The sequence below is a fragment of the Dermochelys coriacea genome, chromosome 1, assembly GCF_009764565.3.
Source record: "Dermochelys coriacea isolate rDerCor1 chromosome 1, rDerCor1.pri.v4, whole genome shotgun sequence".
Taxonomy (NCBI): domain Eukaryota; kingdom Metazoa; phylum Chordata; order Testudines; family Dermochelyidae; genus Dermochelys; species Dermochelys coriacea.
Genome location: NC_050068.2, coordinates 221,887,293 through 221,906,257, shown reverse-complemented (window position 1 = coordinate 221,906,257; position 18,965 = coordinate 221,887,293). Strand labels below are relative to the sequence as shown.

At 43.1% G+C, this 18,965-nt stretch overlaps 1 protein-coding gene across 1 annotated transcript in view; it reads left to right on the top strand.

Annotated features, from left to right (window-relative positions):
• Positions 1-18,965, top strand: part of VWF (von Willebrand factor) — a 224,737-nt gene that overhangs the window by 54,904 nt on the left and 150,868 nt on the right. Inside the window, 3 exon segments of the mRNA XM_043514792.1 lie at positions 6,757-6,997; positions 8,248-8,342; positions 11,364-11,524. Of these exon segments, the coding sequence (XP_043370727.1) occupies positions 6,757-6,997; positions 8,248-8,342; positions 11,364-11,524 (497 nt within the window).

The following is an 18,965-nucleotide window of genomic DNA, read 5'->3' as shown; positions in this document are numbered from 1 at the left end:
AAGTAGCTCCCATTGAGCAAACCTCAGCTGGTTTGGTGGCTTGGTTCAGATAACTTCCCTACTAACTCTGGCTGCCTATCAGAAAATGTTCTGAATATCTTGGGCTGGCAGTATCCAAAGTCTCTCATGAAGTTTATGGTAACAGTTTCTTTCATTGTATTTTGACACTTCCTATCTGGGACCCAATCCTATGAGGCACTGACAGCCTCAACTCCTGTTGTCTTCAAAAGGAGTTGTGAATATTAACCACTGTATCAGATCTCTGGCCCTAGTAGAAACCTAGCAGACTGTTTAGTTCAGGTTCCAAGGAAAGGCCCAAGCCAGTTCTTATGTCTGCACCATTTTTCCGATATGTGAGCACTATTTTGCTGTCATGTTTAGGCCTCTTTGTCTCCACTGTTAATGAATTCTAATATGACCGTGAGATTGAAACATCTATGACAAGACTTATCAATGATTTATCATTGTTCAAGTAGTGCACAGAGTCCCTCCAGCAGGCTGTGAACCCATTGTGCTACACACTGTACAGGTATAAAGGGTGAGATTTTCAGAGGTATCTAAAGGAGTTAGGCCATATCTACACTTAAAGTGGTACAGGGGCAGCAGTGCAGTTGTGCCACTGTTGCGTTTCAGTATAGACACTTGCTACAGCGATGGGAGGGATTCACCCGTCGTCGCCGTAGTAAATCCACCTCCCTGACAGTCAGTAGCTAGATCAACTGGAAGAATTCTTCTGTTGATCTAGTGCTATGTACACAGGGATTTAAGCTGGTTTAACTATGCTGCTCAGGGGTATGGATTTTTCAAACCTCTGAGTGATGTAGCTGGGTTGATCTCATTTTCTAAACTACACCAGTTCTTAAATGCTTAATTTCCAGTGACACCTTAAAGACTAACAGATTTATTTGGGCATAAGCTTTCATGGGTAAAAAAACACTTCTTCAGATGCACTTCTTCAGATTTTTATCCACAAAAGCTTATGCCCAAATATATCTGTTAGCTTTAAGGTGCCACTTTGGACTCCTTGTTGCTTTTTTGTGGATACAGACTAACAGGGCTGCCACTCTGATACTTAGCTTACAGTGAAAGCAAGTGGGATCTGAGGGCTGAATTCTCCTTAGGATTGTTTGAAAACCCCACCCATAATAAATGGCAGCCCCTGTCCCACAGAGCTTACAATCTAAAAGGCCAGGCAAAACAGGTGGCTGAAACATACAAGTAGACCAGGGTGGGGGGTGGAGGAGTGGGTAGAGATTGATGATGGGGTGACAAAAATAATAGGATGATTATGCACGGACCAACAGTGTGTGTGTGTGTGTGTGTGTGTGTGTGTGTGTGAAGAATCTGGCAAGAGGCTGGAACAGAAAAAACAATCTCCCTTTTTCTTATCTCATTATTAGGCAGAGCTGGTTGGAAAATTTCCACTGAAATGAAAGTGTGACACAAAATAAAAATTAGCTTTCTCCATAAATGTTTGTGGAAGACTTTTCTTCTTTTTCCCAAATAGCTCTACTCTTAAGGACAGTAGACAATCGGGGATTTTTGGGAAAAGCCCATATGCTTGGCTGCACTCCGACCCAGTTCCATTATTCCTTCTCAAACAGTAGCTGGGTGGGGCAGCCATTTGAAAAACTGAGTTACTGTAGAAGCTAGAGAGGTGAGAGGTCACTGGTGTTCCAGCTGATACAATCTGGACCAGTAGAGTTCAGTGATTCTAACTGTTGGAGGCTGGATAATATTTACTGAGAGAGAAAGAACAAGACTGGATTATGTTAAATTGCTGTATGGTTTCATAATATTGACCTAATTTATGTAAATGTTCAGAGAGTGGAACAGTAATTCAATAAAAATCCTTTTAAAAAAAATCGCACAGGTCTGGAGGCTGAAAGCAAGAGCAGCGATAATGCACCATTATTCTTGCTGTAATTGAACAAGTCAATTTTCACAATTAATCTTTAATAGTGTAGCACTGCTTCCTCTTCTCTGTACATTACAGAGCACTTTGTGCCTGCACCAAGTGCAGATTTCGCTGACTGCAGATCCATCAGACCCCATTAGATAATTCTGATGCTCCAGACATCTCCTGTCACACAAAGGAGAACAATCATTCTTTTAATGGGCTTGAGACTTGAATATGATGTTTGCATAATTTGTGCTGACAGCCTGATGTATTGAACTGGTGGTTGCTCCCCTGCTCTCTGGCTGAGATATAGGTTCACAGGCAAATATCTTAACAGAAGCAGTTTGCTTTATCTGAAGTTCATAAGTGGCAGGTAGACTGTGGCCTCTTTGTACTGCACACTGTACAGATCTATAGGGTAGGATTTTCAGAAGTGTCTAAAGGGGTTAGGCTCTATCTAACTTAAAGTGATATAGTGGCAGCAGTAGATTACTATACTGCTAATGTAGCATGGCATTTCTGACTGTTAAATGCAGCATGATAGGCTGTCATACAAATCCAACATACAGGTAATGAAAATCTTGTGGCTTCATTCTAATTCATTTGTCTAAGAGGGCAATCCAGGCCCTGTAGCCCTCTGTGGATGCAAGAGACCTAATAAGCAGCAGAACTAGTTGTGCTGCATGAGGGTATGTAGGACGATGGAGTCCACAATGGGGGTCTGTATCCCCTGTGTACCACATCTCCCCTACAAGGAGGAGGTATATCAGCCAATGAGTCACCAAGTGCTCCTTCAGGGCTCTTGAGCAAATTTCAGGGACCCATTGACCAACCCACCTTCTGCCCTATAGATTTGCTGCAGTAGTGTCCATGTTACATGACTTATGTGAGGGGATTTCTGTGTGAGACGATATGTCTGCACTGCAGAATTAACCCAGGCTCTTACTCAGGTGTTGCCCTTACCCCTGTCCTGTCCACACACAAAATCCTCTCACATGAGTTTGCTGGTGTTTTAAACCTGGGGTAGCTGGCTTGTCTGGGGCTATGGGCTACAGCTAGGGCTGTCCTTAGGATTTATGGGGCCCTACGCAGTATTAAACTGGCGCCCCTATGCGTGACTTGCTCTTAGCAACACAAAATGAATATGGCCCCTGTTTTCTTCCTAATAAGGAGACTGCCGTGCATTCTGGGTGTGCAGGAGCTGACCCGCTCTTACCTGCTGTCCTGGACATAGGCATGGACTCCATAGGTGGCTGCTCTGGGGCTGGAGCACCCATGGGGAAAATTTAGTGGGTGCAGAGCACCCACCGGAACCAAGCTCCCCCCAGTGTCCCCCTCCACTTGTGTCTCTCGTGGCCGGCAGCCCCGCACTTACCAACTCCTCCCCCTCCCTCCCAGCACTTCTGGAGTGCTGCGAACAGCTGATTCGTGGCATTCAAGCTCTGGGAGGGAGGAGGAGGAGGAGCAGGGAAGAGGCGGGGTGGGGATGGAGTGAGGGCTGGGGCTTGGGGGAAGGGGTGGAGTGGGGGCAGGGCCTGGATCGGGGGCGGTGTCAAGCACCTCCCAGCAAGATTAGAAGTTGGCGCCTATGGTCCCGGTGATGCACCAAATGTTTGGGTGCCCTATGCAGCGGCGTATGCTGCATATGCCTAAGGACGGCCCTGGCTAGAGCTCAGGTGCCACTTTCACTCAGGCTGGTAATGTGCACACTTGCTGTGAAGACTCTGGCTAAACCAGCTGAGTGCTGATAGTCCTCCAATGCTCTTTCCACAGTTCCCCATGTATGTCTGGAAGGACAGCCAATTTCTCCCACAATTCACCAGGAAAAAAATCCTAGAGTGGCTCAATTTAATATACAGTGTCACAAAGAACCATGCAATGTGCCCCCGGAAGTGCTAGTGACACAGAGAGCTGAGTGCAGCACCAGTGAGGACACACGGGGAGGGCTTGTGTGTGGCTTCTCCTATCCAGTGGTGAGGCTAACTCCGGTGTTCAGGCAGGGCTGCTGATCACCCGAGTTAACTCTGTGGTGAAGACGCACCCTAAAGTCAAAATGAGAACAGAGAAGCTCCCAAGATGGATGAATTTTGATGTAGATCCACTAGCTATTGTAGTTTAGAGCAGGCATTTTTAAAGGGTCACATATGCCTATCTGTTTCCCTTCAGTTTTCACACAACCTTTCAGGGCAAAACAAGGCTTGTTTAGTTTTGTTTTAATTGCAAAAGCATGCAAAATTTAATTGCAAAATGACAAAGCATAAAGTCAATTTTTTCCTCCCACCCCCCATGACCTTAATTGCTGCTGTTAATAAGTTTCTTAGGGGAAGAAGTTGCATTTGATGGTGCAATATAGTGGAATTTGAATGTACACATGTCATTGGACAGTTAGGCAGCCACTGTGGAGGACTGAGGATGCTTTTAAATCCTTAGTAAGGACATGTGCAGCTAAGGCGTGTAACAGTGCCTCAGCTAAAATTAGGACTAACTGTGGCATTGTCAGTCACTAGAAACAAGGAGAGTAACTATTTGCTGGATAATTAGAAATGGAGCAGAACTGGAATCATTTATTTAAATCATCCCAAACTTTGAGGCTCAAACAAATTAGTGTCTGGATTCAAACTCCCCCTGGTTTTAGTTTACCAAATCAATTCCATTTCCAGTGGTAGCTCTACAGTAAATCACAATCGTAACCCTCCTACCTGCACATGCCCTTAGTAATGATGAAGGAGACCTTTGAAAGTGCTCCTCAGCTTTGTCTGTCAAATTGTTCAGTGTGGTGTAGCTGTAGCCGTGTCGGTCCCAGGATATTAGGGACAAGGTGGGTGAGGTGGTATCTTTTACTGGACCAACTTCTGCTGGTGAGAGAGACAAGATTTCAAGCCACACTGTGCTCTTCTTCAGGTCTGGGAAAGGTACTCTAGAGTGTCACGGCTAAATGCACGGTGGGATAGATTGTTTATCATAAGTAGTTATCACATATTTTTGGGAATATTCTATGGTCTCTCTAAACTGTTCAGTGTGATGTAGGCACTTACCTATTGCTGGAGCCTCACAGCCCGTACCCTAACATTCTCTATGCTGTCCGGGGCAGTGGAGTAGCTGCTCCCGCACAGATCCTTCATGTGTAAATTGGAAGTGACATACTGTTAACTGCAGCCAGAGGCCCATGCAACTGGGATAAAAGAGAGTATCTTTTATTTTCATTGCTGAATCAGGCCACGCCTCAGAGTATTTGCTCTCCAATAGGTGCCCATTGCTCTGGTGAACTTTGATGACCCCCATCGGGCTCTATTGTGAGTTAGAGCACTAGCCTAAGAGTTGGGAGATGTGGGGTCTAGTCCCTGCTCTAAAACAGACTTCCTGTGTGACCTTGTACAAGTCACGTAGCTTCTCTGTGCCGCAACATCTTGTCTATTAAAGACTGTGAATTGGGTAATGGGAACCATATAGGTACCTAGCATAGATTGTGTCTTTGGGACTGGTAGGATAGGAGCAATACCATGAGAGCAGGATGGGAGGAGCATAGAACAGTGGCCAGCCTTGCACTCTTTAACAGAGTGCAGCATGTGCTCTCCTAGCCCTGTGCTGGCTTAGCTCTGTTGGTTGGTGTGGAAGAGGGTGGGGCCATGGCCCGACCATTCGCTATTCCTTTTGGGGTTTCTCTGATAGCCAGGAGGCAGTCCTAGAGTCTTCAAGGCCTCGTGCTTGGGGAACACAAGGGCTGGGATTGTCTGGTCCCTCTGCAGGGGTAGAACGCTGAGAAAGCTCCTGCACCCCCTCGACCTAAGCTTTAGTTGAGATAGAAGCTTGCAAAGCCTGATCTGCAGCTGCTGGCCTCACTCCATTGAGGGTCCTACTTCACCTTAGACCCCTGCTGTTTCCATTAGAAGCTTGTTACAAATCCGTATGCTTCTGTAAATCCTAGTTAACAATACAGCCTTTGAGCAGAAATAGCATGACCCCATGAGCGGCCTGTTGCCGGTCTTGTGGAAAGGAGAGGACTGACACCGCTACAACTACACTACATGTACATTTGTGGTCATTGCTGCCACCTTGTGTTGGATGCAGGTACAAACCAAGAAACTTCTCTCCAAATCAACACTACTAATTATAGAAGTAGACCAAGATATTAGAAAGCAGAGCCCCAAAGTTAGGCTCTGAAGGTCATAGTTAGTTCCCTGAAAAAGTGGCCTGACCGTAAAAAGTGCTGACTGCTGGGTGCTCAGCACTTTTTGAAAATCATGCCACTTCTATGTTGATTTAGGAACCTAACCTTAGGTGCCCATTTTTGGCAATCTTGACCCTAAACTACATTGTTTATGAAAACTAAGTAAAAAGAAGGAAAAGTACAGGTAGAACAATGATTTTGTAAACTCACAACTCCCTTTTAGAGCCAAGTAACAGCAGAAACTGGAGGCAGTTTGTATTACTCTTTCCCCCCCTTTTGTGGGAATCTTTTTCCAACATTCAATGATTCTGCTTGATGCTGTAGCTTGCTCACATTGTACAAGTGGTTCCATTGACTTCAATGGAACTATCTTCATGGGTGACGCCAGCAGGATATTGCCCTTGATGTGCCACTGATGGGTTTCCTGTTCTTTTTGAAATAATCTCCTTGTTAGGGTAAAAAGAGCTAATAGTAAAAGTGAATCAGAACACTGCTCCTCCCCCCCCCCCCCCGGGCTGTATCAGATCAAAAAATAGGCAGCTATTCATTTACAGCCTGGTCCAAAGTCAGCTGAAGCCAATAGAAGAGTTATACCTGTTAATATGAAAATGTTCTCCACTGATTACATGAATTGTACAGGACAGTGGGTTTTTCCATTGTGGTTTCATGGATGTGTATTATTTCACAGCAATGACTTGTTCAGAAGGCCAAATTTACCAACAGTGTGGAACTCCATGCAACCAGACCTGCCGATCTCTATCCTACCCAGATGTAGGCTGCAATGAGTTCTGCATGGAAGGCTGCTATTGTCCACATGGGCAATATATTGATGAGCATGGAGATTGTGTACCAAAGTCCCAGTGCTCTTGCTACTATGATGGTGAGATCTTCCAACCAGATGATGTCTTTTCAGATCATTACACCATGTGGTAAGTGCAGTACTCATAACTGATTTCAGTTGTTTCTTTACATACCATTTACAGAGGTTTTTGAAAAGCCTCATTAGATAACTAGGCCAGACCACTGGTGGAAATTGACATAGCCATACTGAAGTCAAAGGAGCTGTGCCAATTTAAACTAAATGAGGGTTTGCCCATAACTAATCTAGGCATTTTCCCAAGGCGTATCAAAAGCATCTGCATCAGGTAGTAGAATCTGAAACCAAATTTTTCTGCAAAACAGTCTGCCAGTTTGAAATGGAGTTTAGTAACTTCCTTACCCTTTAATTGCTTTAAACATGTCTTTTTAATGCACACTAATACATTTTTTAAAATGCTTAAAGCCTAATTATCTCTATCAAAAAAAGCAACTACTAAGTAGCATTTATAATTATTAAATGGCAACTAGGAATTGAATTGATGAACTGTTCCTGACAAGCCCAATTTCTGAAATAATATCCTCTCATTTTCCCCTTAACCAGAGAGGTCACATTGAGAGCCGAAAGAGGCCACTTCTCCTCCTCCACATTGCAGCAAATAGGGCTGTGTTAACACTCTGTTACTCAGTTTTATGCCAGTGTAACTCCATTCATTTCAGTTGTGTTCCATCAGTATAACACTGGAGTAATGTGATGATGAATAATAATGTGTGCTTAAAGCCAAGTTTGCCTTGGTAGATTAAAGCAGTGGCTCTCAACCTTTCCAGACTAGTGTACTGCTTCCAGGAGCCTGAACTGTCATGCGTACATTTCACTTACAAACTACTTGCTTACAAAATCAGACTTAAAAATAGAAAAGTATCACTGCACATTATTACTGAAAAATTACTTACTTTTTTGTTTACCATATAACTATAAAATAAATCAATTGGAATATAACTATTGTACATACATGTCAGTGTGTAGTATATAGAGCAGTATAAAGAAGTCATTGCCTGTATGAAATTTTAGTTTGTACTGACTTCGCTAGTGCTTTTTATATGTAGTCTGTTGTACAATTAGGCAAATATCTAGATGAATTGATGTGCTCCTCTCTGCGTACTCCCAAAGGTACGTGTACCCCTGCTTGAGAACCACTGAATTAAGGATATGGAATTACAGATTGCTCAGTGTATGTACAAATTGCTAGCTACAGCCTTGCATTTCTGGAGCATTTCTTGTAGACTCTCTAAAAACCATAATACAAGTGAAAGTTAAATGTCAGTTTGTTAAATATACCCACTGTTTGTTTTTCTTTCATAGCTATTGTGAAAATGGCTTCATGCACTGCACTACAAACAAAGTCCCTGGTGCCTTCCTGCCAGATGTTTTCTTTGACAATCAGCCATCTGCCAGAAGTTAGTATGCTGTACAAAATTTATATTTGTTGTTATTCTTTTCTACAGTGTCTTGCTACACAGTTTGAGGGGAGGGATGCATCAATAGTGCTTGGGTGGGTGGGAATGTGTTTATAAAACCAGTGCCTTCTATGGGATGGAACTGGGTATATTCCCATCTTCAGGAGAATCTGGGGGAGTTCAATGCATTGCAGTGGGATGCTGAGCACCACTCATGATCGATTCCTAAAACAATTACAACTACCATTGGAGTTTCCCTTTAGCTAAAGGGATTAAGGGTGATGATCACTTAGGGGTGATTTTAGCCCCCAGTTGCTATTGGATGATCACATTACAGCAGAGATCCAGTAAGCTTTTTACCCTCTGTGTCTGGCTAGGAAGTTGTAATCTTTTCTTTCAGATGTGGCCCGTGTCTCTGTTATCCAAACTTTTGACACCTCACAATTAGACTATCGCAATGCACTCTACAAGAGGCTACACCTTAAAACCATTTGGAGACCAAAGTTGGCGTAAAACACAATAGCTGGCTCACTGAGTGGGGCATCTCAGTAGGAGCACATGACTTCACGAACATCACTGGCTTCCTATTGGTCTCCTGAGGGTGTCTAAGCTGTTGGTTATGAACTGTACAGCCCTAAATGGCCTGGAACCAGCCTACAAGAGGGACCCCCTCTCTCCCAATGCTATCCTAACAGAGCTGTGGTCCACAGGGGCATGTGAGCTGGATTCCCCTTGTTATAAAAGAGAGGGGCCAGCTGGTAAGATGTTCACTGTGCAGGCTCTGGGAATCTGGAACTTGTTCTAACACTTGTCAGAAAGAGTCCAAATTGAGTGACTTTCTGGACAAGCTGCAAAAGACACTTATTTAAGAGGAGTTTGGAGAGGGCCAAAGGTATGCTTCCAGGACCATGAAGGGATAGAGTTGGCTGAATGCCAGTTGAACTGATTACTTCAATGCTGCTGAGCTTTACCGCAATTGCAAATGGTGTGTTAGGGCACCTAGGGCCTTGGATAGGCATCTGTTTAGATATTATTTACATAGAAATAAATACAAATAAATATATCAAGAGCTGGTTGGAAAATGTTGACTCTCCATCAAAAAATGGATACCCCAAAAGTCTAGTAACTTTATAACTATGTTGGTCAGAGGGGTGTGTGATGGGTCCCCCCGCACCTACCCCGCAAGATGCCACCTGGAACTGGGGTACCACTGTGCCCACCTGACCCACCAGCCTGGGCTTCCTCTCACACTGTGCTGCTGTGACAAGTTGCTAAACTCTCCAAGCTTGCTCTTTCACCAGCATACACACAGGTAGGGACACACCCAGCTGCAGCTTCACACATGAGATCAGCTCTGCATGGGAAGGCTCACCTAAGGAACTACCCAGTTACTCAAGTGCACACCCCCCTTTGAAGGGTAAGCCCAAATTTATACCATCTTGAACTGCACAGCTTAAGCTCATGAAATTCACCCCTCCCTCAATGTGGAGAGGAATACACACAGCTTTCTGCCCCAAGTATGATTTCCACACACTGGTTTTAGTTCAAACAAAAACAAGTTTATTAACTACAAAAGATAGATTTTAAGTGATAGTAAACAGATCAAAGCAGATTACCTTAGTAAATAAAACCGCAAACTGAGCATTATCAAACTAGATAGGTAGGATATGAGTTAGCAAATTCTTGCCCTGAGTGATAAACAGGCTGGCAGATTTTTAAGGCACAAGCTGCCTAGGCTCAGCAGTTTGGGTTGTCCAGGTTTTCATACACAGGCTAGAAATCCTTCGAGCCTGGGACCATCACTTCCCCCAGTTCAGTCCTTGTTCCTCAGTATTTCCAGGGGTGATGTTGTAGGGAGAATGAGGAACCTTCCTGATGTCATTTCTCCCCTTTTATATCTTCTTCCCACTTGCTGGAAAGCTCTTTGCTGTGACTTGGGTCAGACAGTTCTCATTGTGCAGTGCTACTTCTGAGAGGTTTCTGTTGTACACAGTTCCTGGGGTAATCCGTGTGCCTGTGTGCCTTTCCTCAATAAGCCATTCACCTTGTTTGGCCTTTTTATTGTTATAAGGCGGCTTGTGGGTGTTTTCAACCTCCCAACACGTTTCAGTAACACACACGTAGCTAAACTTCATAACTTCACGTATGATGACAGCACATACAATTGAACAAGATATTGCTGTCTAGCAGATCAAGACTTTTAGAATGATATCTCACAAGGCACACTTTGTATAAAACCTATCCTAATTACATGATCGTGGTGACTGTTGGAGTGCCAGGGTCACACAGGGTGATTTTCTTTTACTGGAGCTGCCAGAGACTTTCCCTATTGCCTTTCCTTGATGGAGCATATTCCTGCTGCTGGACTCTTGCTTTCCGGTGGGGATAGGCTCTACAGCAGAGAGGCAGCAGGATGCTATGCTGCTACAAATAACCATGTATAGATGGGAAAGGCACTGCTTGGGCATGAAGAGAGCTGTGTAGGATGCATACCCTGAGGCTCTGGCATGTCTTCACTCATCTAAGCAGAGTCTTATCGTATACACTGCTATTTATACCCAGGCTAGGGGGGGCGTGTATTGTGTGTACTCAGCATAATACCATAATGGCATGCACACTGTTGACATGCCTATAGTTGTAACAGCATAGCAAGGATGCAATTATACTGAGTGCTTTATACTGATATACCTTATTCCTCTTTCTTAAGGGGCATCACCTATACTGGCACCTTTCTCTCAGTATAACTGTTCCCATGTTAAGGGATTGTACTGCTTTAACTATACTGGTGGTGTTAAAGCAGTACCAATTTTGTGTGTTATCCCACTGAGATTCACTGGGGTTTTTAGAAATGTCACCCTCTAGCCGCACAGGCATGGGAAACTGGGTATGGAACCTATGTTCTGCTTTAGTCCTTTCACAAAACCAAGCTTCTGATCACAATGCTGACAGATCCCTAAGAGCACAGTTATCCTAATGAAATTTTCTTCTTAATTAAAATTGTTTAAATTTTCTTCCTTCAAGTAAAAAGGAGCTTGATATGCAGGGCACCTATGGATAAGTTTGTTTGCCCTCCAAATAACCCAAGAGCTGAAGGGATAGAGTGTACCAAGACCTGCCAGAACTATGACTTAGAGTGTGCTAGCCATGGCTGCATATCTGGATGCCTCTGTCCCAAAGGAATGGTAAGCAAAATGTGAATTACTATGTTTAGTAACTGAGGCAAATAAAAGTGGATCATCCTGATGTTCTTGCTTTCATTCTTTCCTATTCACAGCTTTCCTGCTGTTCAAAACCATGTGGTTGTTTGCAGTGTATTCTGCAACAGGTAGCATAATAACTGAGTGCTAACAGCCACATTTTGATGCCCCAGAGCAGGTGCATTGGGAAGGGAAAATGCACAGAAAGCCCCTTCCCCCTACCTAGCACCCCTTCATAGAAAGCAGCCAGAATGACTATGCACCAAGACAATGACTATGATTAAATCTCATGATTCAGGGTTTCAGCTGGCCACCTGCAGGAAAGATTTTTTTTCTCTAATGCCCAATTACCTTGATGACTTTTGCCTTTCTTTGAAGCATCTGAGATTGACCACAGCTGGAGATGGGACACCAGACAGGGTGGACCAGTGTTCTGAGGCAGCAGAGGTGCCTATTTTCTGAGTTCCCCAGGGCTGCTCGACCCCCGCTCCACCCCTTCCTCTAAGGCCCCTCCCCTGCCCCACCCCTCCTCTTCCTGCCCCATTCTGCTCCCTCCCCTGAGCGCACTCCACCCTTGCTCCTCCTCCTCTCTCCAGTGCCTCCTGCATGCTGCTGAACAGCTGATCCATGGGAGGCAAGAGGTGCTGGGGGTGGGGGAGGAGCTGATTGGTAGGGCCTGCTGGTGGGTGCTGAGCACCCACTTTTTTTCCCGTGGGTGCACCAGCCCTGGAGCACCCATGAAGTCGGCAACTATGTGAGGAGGTATAGAAAATCTTCCTTCTTAGAGTACATTTCGACTTGGATCTAGGGTTGTGATTTCCAGCTTGAGTAGACATACCTGTGCTAGCTCTCTTTGTGCTAGCATGCTAAAAATAGAATGTAGCTGTGGCAACATGAGCTGCGCTATGGCCTTGCCATATCAAGTACATATCCATCTGAGACCATAGGCACGTACTCTGGGTGGCTAGTCCAGCCTAGAGCTTATGCTGCTGTGGCTACATTCTATTTTTAGCACTCTACGACAATGAGAGCTATGATGAATATGTCTACTTGAGCTGGGATTCAGACCCCCAGCTCCAAATGGAGACATAGCTTTTGATTCCTGGCTCATGTGCATTGCTTATTGTGCTCAAAGTCAAACATATCTCCAGTTTTGGGGTCAGGATGGAATTTTTCCCCAGGGTCAGATTGGCAGGGACTTAGGGTTTTTGCCTTTCTCTTCAGCATGGGCCATGGATCACTTGCTAGCATCATCTAGGTATATCTCACTAATCAATTCCCTGGCACTGCAGGGGCCTCAGGTGTTGGTGGCACCTTGGTTTCTCCTGCTATCTGCCTGTGTGGCTCTCCTATCACACAACGGTTTAGTCCCGAGGACAGATATGCTTTAGTCTAATTTACATCAGTGGACTCAAGATAGGAGTATTTGGGTGAGATTTAATAACCTGTGATATACAGGAGGCCAGACTAGATGATCTAATGATCCCTTCAGGCCTTAATCCCTATGGAATCTATGAGAATGCTGCAGCCGTCATTCTCAGAGCATGGGGTAGGGATGCTGCACAACCTATTGGGGCTTGTCTAGCTAGGTGAGGAGGTGTGGTTAAGCTCTCACTCACTCACACAGCTGCTAGTGCCCAGAGGCCAATGTGGGTGGGTTACAGTTGGAACTCACTATGCATCTTTTATAAAGCTGCTGTAGGCGGTGCTTCTGTGCCCGCTCCCCCTAGTAAAACTGATCGGAGAATGAACACATTTATCTGTGAATAATTTATGACATATGAAGGGAAAAAAATTGTTGAACAAATTCTTTTGGGGAAAAAAATGCTGGCAAACTAGGGGTTTTGTTGTCTTGATTTAACTTTCCTTAAAACTCAGAGACTCTGGTTGGAACTGCATTTATAGTAGTCCAAGGCCTGTTAATACTGTCTTCTAAACTAGATCATTTATCTGCCTGCCTACAAACCTAGCATAAACCAAAGGGAAAGGTTTTCTGTTAATTATGGAACTGCAAGTGCTGATTTTTCTTTACAGCTATTTAAGGTTTGAGCTCAAAGTAGTGCAGATTTCCTAATGTGGAGATTTACTTTTAGTTAATAAAGGAAAGCATGTGCACTACTAGAAGTTAAGGTCAAAGTTTTATAAAATGAGTGATTATATTTAGCCTCCTAAATGTATATGTAGGCACCCAAATAAATTCTCTGATAAGTAGCCGGGAGTTCCCACTAATTTCAATAGGCGTTACTGGGTGCTGAACACTTTGGAAAAATGAGGCCAATGATGTAAGTTCCTAAATATGAATTTAGAAGCCCAACTTTAAGCATCCATTTTTAAAAATTTTGGTCACTACTTCCACCATGTTTACTAATGCTAACTTGTATCAGTAGAAATTCTGTCACCCACCTAATGTTAATAAATACAGAAATAAAAAGACACTCTCTCTCTGGGCCCCCAATGCATCTCTTTTGTTGATGTCTTACAACTTGGAGTGTAAGCTGCTCCAAGCACAGACAGTCTTTTCGTTGACATTTTAAAGCATATGTGGCCCAGTATCAGGTTTTAACCAATAATAATGCATTCTAGAGCTGAGAAGAAAATGGTTTTCTACCCCTCCCCCTGAAAATTCTGAGTTTTTGGAGAAAAGTTAAAACCCAACATATTTTGGCCACAATCCAATATATTTTGATTCTGATATGGTGCGTCCTGGGAGTTACAGTTCAGGTACCTCATGTTCCCATTCTCCTCTTTAGGCTAGGCTCCTTGGTCAACTACATCTTCTGTGATGCATCAAGACCTCCCTTCTTGGTTAGGGGAGGTGGTGCTCCTGGTATTTCAATTTGCGGTCAAAATATTTTGGTTTTTGCTTGAAAACAGAAAATGTTTCCATTTGGGGCATTTGATTTTTCAATGAAAAATTGTAATTTTCCTCAGAAAGAGACTTTTGGCAAAAAAAAAAAAAAAAAAAGTTCATTTTGGAAAAAAAAAATTTCTATTGAAAAACCTTTGCCATGGAAATTCTTTGAACAGCCCTTGAGAATTCACTTTGTTTACTAGTTTTTAATTCTATCTAAAACAGTGGTTGACTTCATTTGTAGCAACTATGTAGATTTATAGACCTGTGGTGCTTTTTCTTTTATATCAGAGTATAGTTCTTTTCTCTTTCAGTATTTCTTCCAATATCTTACTAGAAACTAGATGGCTTATTAGACAGTAATTTTCAGGATCACTTTCCTTTTTTGTTTTGTTTTGTTGGAAGATTGGTACCATATTTGCTGATAATCAGACATTTATAGGGGCAGATTCTGCTCCAAAATAGAAATGTTTTCTGATGACAGCAGCTGAGACTGTGAGTTGCAGCTAGGATGAGGAAAGCTCCTTGTACTTCCAGCTATAGTCTTTTGTGTCATCAGTAAGCAATGCTAGCAATGGGCTAGTTCCAACAGCACTCTTTTGTGGCAGATACAAAACAGTGATTGAGAGAGATTATACATCAATACTTTCAAGGACAAATTATTCACCTACAAGAATAATTCATTTTCCTCTTTATTAAAACTGTTACTACTTTTCAGATTTCAAATGCTAAAAATATTCCACTAATTTTCCTTGCTGGGGGGGGAGAGACAATCTTCTAGCATAGTACATAATAATGTTAGTAAGTGAGCCTCCCAAAGATTTGCAGTTTGTTTGGGTTCATGCCAAAGTCTATGAGAATTATCCTGATCTGCTCTATTTGTGCAATGGATCTGAGATTTGGGGCTGCTTCCAGGAACTGGTGAAGGTCCAGGTTAGAGCTATTCATGTAATGAAAAAAGTAGTTATAATTATTCAATGGGGGAAAATGCCAACGTTTGAAACTGAGGGCTTGTCTACCCTTAAAATGTGTACACTTCAGTGTAGGCACCACCTACGTCAACAGGAGGGGTTTCCCCTATAGGCGCTGACTCCATGGGTGCTCCAGCCCTGGAGCACCCACAGAAAAAAATTAGCGGCTGCTTAGCACCCACTTGCAGCCAGCTTTCCCCCACAGTCGCCCAGCGCCTCCTACCGGCAGGCGGCCCCACTGATTAACTCTTCCCCTCCCTCTCCCTCCCAGCACCTTCTGCCTGCCACAATCAGCTGTTTCACGGCATGCAGGAGGCTCTGGGAGGAAGGGGGAGGATTGAGGACAGGGCACCTCATGGGAGGGTGGAACTCGGTGTGAAGAGGCAGGGAAGAGACAGAGTGGGGGTGGGAAAAGGTGGGCTGGGTTGGGAACTTGGGAGAAGGGATGTGGTGGGGGTGGGGCCTTGGGCAGAGCAGGGGTGGGAAGAAGCAGGATGAGGTGGAGGCTTGGGGAAGGGGGCAGGTGGGTGGCAGGACCTGGGGCGGAGCGAGGGGTTGAGCAACTCCTGGGCCCGGAGGATGCCAGCGTCTATGCTTTCTCCATTGGCATAAGTAATACACCTTCCCAAGAGCCAGTAGCTAGGTTGATGGAAGAATTCTTCCATCTGCCTAGCACTGTCTACACCGGTTTCAATATGCCATTTGGGTGTGGATTTTTCATACCCTGCCCAACATAGTTCAGCCAACCTAATTTTCTAGTGTAGACTAGGCCTAATATTATTCACAGTGGCTTTATTTAACCAGTGCTACTGCACAGGTTCCTATTTTTTCTGAACTGGTTTGATCCATCATCCAGACAATTTCTGCATCAGCCTTGGTCTACATGTAGCTGACATAAATCCCAGCATAGGCGCAGCTATATCAATGGCAGAGTGTTTCTGTTGATGTAACTAATATTGTTTGGGCAGGGGGTGTTCTTGCACCAATCGAAAAATCCCCTATGCTATGGGGCTATGCCGACATAGCTATGCTGGTGTAGTCTCTGTAGTGCGCACAGACCCTAAGACTCTTACCAGAAGAGGCAGCTCTTGGAATTTAATGCAAACTGCTCCACTGAGGTCAGTGGAATGATTCGCCTGAGTTTAGGCTTTGTAGGATTAGGACCATCCCTTGAAACCTGGTAAAATAGGGATAGCCCCTTTTATCCACTAGGTGGCAGTATAGTTCAATCTACTGGGAAAACTCAATCTCAGAGCAGTTGCTTTGTATCTTGCTAACTTCCATTCTGGCAGGTGAGAAAACCCACAAGACCCTCCATTTTGGAAACTATCCTCAGACTAAGTTAACATCTGAAGGCATACTTATGTCATGGTAGCCTGTGCCATAAAAAGAGAGCATCAGGGCTCAGGTTGTTTTTTTTGTTTGTTTGTTTTTTCTCTCTTGCTGGGAACCTGGGTATAGAAAATGGAAAGGTCTGAGATTCACTGGCCCTGGGGAACTCCTGAAATGGATTGGGTGGGATATGCTCATATGATGCTAATGAGCAGTCTCCAGAGCAAGACAAAATATACCCCAAAGGTTCAATCAAAAGAGCCTCGGGGAAGAATCATTCCTGATTCTGCGTTTGGCAACCAGCTTAACCTTGTGCTCACAAAAAGAAAAGGAGTACTTGTGGCACCTTAGAGACTAACAAATTTGTTTGAGCATAAGCGTTCGTGAGCTACAGCTCACTTCATCGGATGCATTTATCTGATGAAGTGAGCTGTAGCTCACGAAAGCTTATGCTCAAACAAATTTGTTAGTCTCTAAGGTGCCACAAGTCCTCCTTTTCTTTTTGCAAATACAGACTAACACGGCTGCTACTCTGAAACTTGTGCTCACAGCAGCCTTCACCACAGGCAACAAGATTTTAATATCAATCATGTGTAATGCTCCTTTTTAGTCATTCAATTTTAGTGGATGCCAGTTTCTCCTCCCCAGAGTGTTCCTAAAGATAGAGATGGGGTGGAAATTAAATAATGTAATGATCTTGGTATTTTCCAGATTAGCAATGAGTAGAGCTGAGCAAATGCAATAAAAAAAGTAGTTGTGAATATTTTTCACAAATGAGACTTGCCAATTCACTTTGCTGGTCCCCAGGACCCTTTTAATTCTCAAACCTTCAGGGGAATAATTGTTGTTTGCAGGAATATGTGTCGGAAGCAAAAGTATCTTGAATACTAGCATAGATAAATATTTGCACAAGTATTATCACCAGAAGTGCACTTGTGGACATTTCAAAATATCTTTTTGTTATTTGCACAATAGATTAGTCAGACAATCAGAATGCTTACAAATAATTCATGAACGGAAGAGGAAATCCCCTTGCTTTTAAAGCCTAAAGCATCCAATCAAGAAACACAATGCCATATGGTTTATGTGACCAATGATCCAGCACAAAGAACAAATGCTTACTGCAACACGTGATGATAAACACAATGTTGCCCTTAGCATAGACAAACACACACTTAAAAATGTGTTAACTGGGTTAACTACAATCCACAGAGCAATCCATAGGTTCTAATGTGTTGAACAGTTGTGAATAACATATTTGAATAATAAAAAAGGACAGTATGAACAAGGAGACATCGTATAAATTGGAACTGTTTGAAATTTTTTGATGGAAAAAGTGTCCCCTCAGAAAACATAGTTTTATTTAAGTTGAAATTTTCCAGGTGAAAATGTTGATTTAAATAATTTTTAATTTTTTTCCAATTGCAAAATTCAGAACAAACAAAAAATAATTTACAGCTGACAATAAAAAAAAACCCTCAACATTTTTTTTAACTTAAAATATTTTGGTTTTGGGAAATAAGAATTTAAGTTTTATTTATGTATTCCCCATTGCCCCATCGTTTAATTTTCTAGTTTGGATTTTTTGTTTTCCCCCTTCCCTTTCTCTCCCTTTTTATGTTCCCCCCCTTTTTCCCCATTGGAATGGGGAAAACCCCACTTTTCATATATTTTTACATTTTTCTACCTCGAAACACTGGAAATCAGTAAGTATGTGTGCAAAATTGAGGGGAAAAAACTACTTTTTCTCACTTGCTTATGACTTTGCCAACTATTTCTAGGTAGAAAAATATGTTTTAAAAAAAAAGTGTGAAAAGTAGGGGTTTCCCCACTCTAGTGGAAAAAAGAGGGGAATATAAAAAAGGGAGAAGTCAGAGGTTGGGGAGGACGGACAGAAGCCCAAAACAGAGAATCAAAATTGTTTTTGTTTTCAGAAACTGAAATGAAATGACATTTGAAATCAAAAACAAAAACATTCATTTTGTTTCAGCATATCGAAATGAAATAAAAATGTTAATTTCAAAATGTTGTACCATTTAGAAAAATCCCATGGAAAATCTGACATTTCCATTGGAAAATTTGGAAACTGGTGGGGGTGGGGGGTAGGTTCCCAATTTTTTTTTTTATAAGGGAATGATTTGGGTTTTCTGACCAGCTTTAGCATAAATTATTCACTGCAGGTTTGTTCAGCTCTGACAACAAACTGTAACACAGAAGTCTCCAAGAATAGGCGAGAGAAATGGACACAAATCAGACGTCAAGAATTATAACA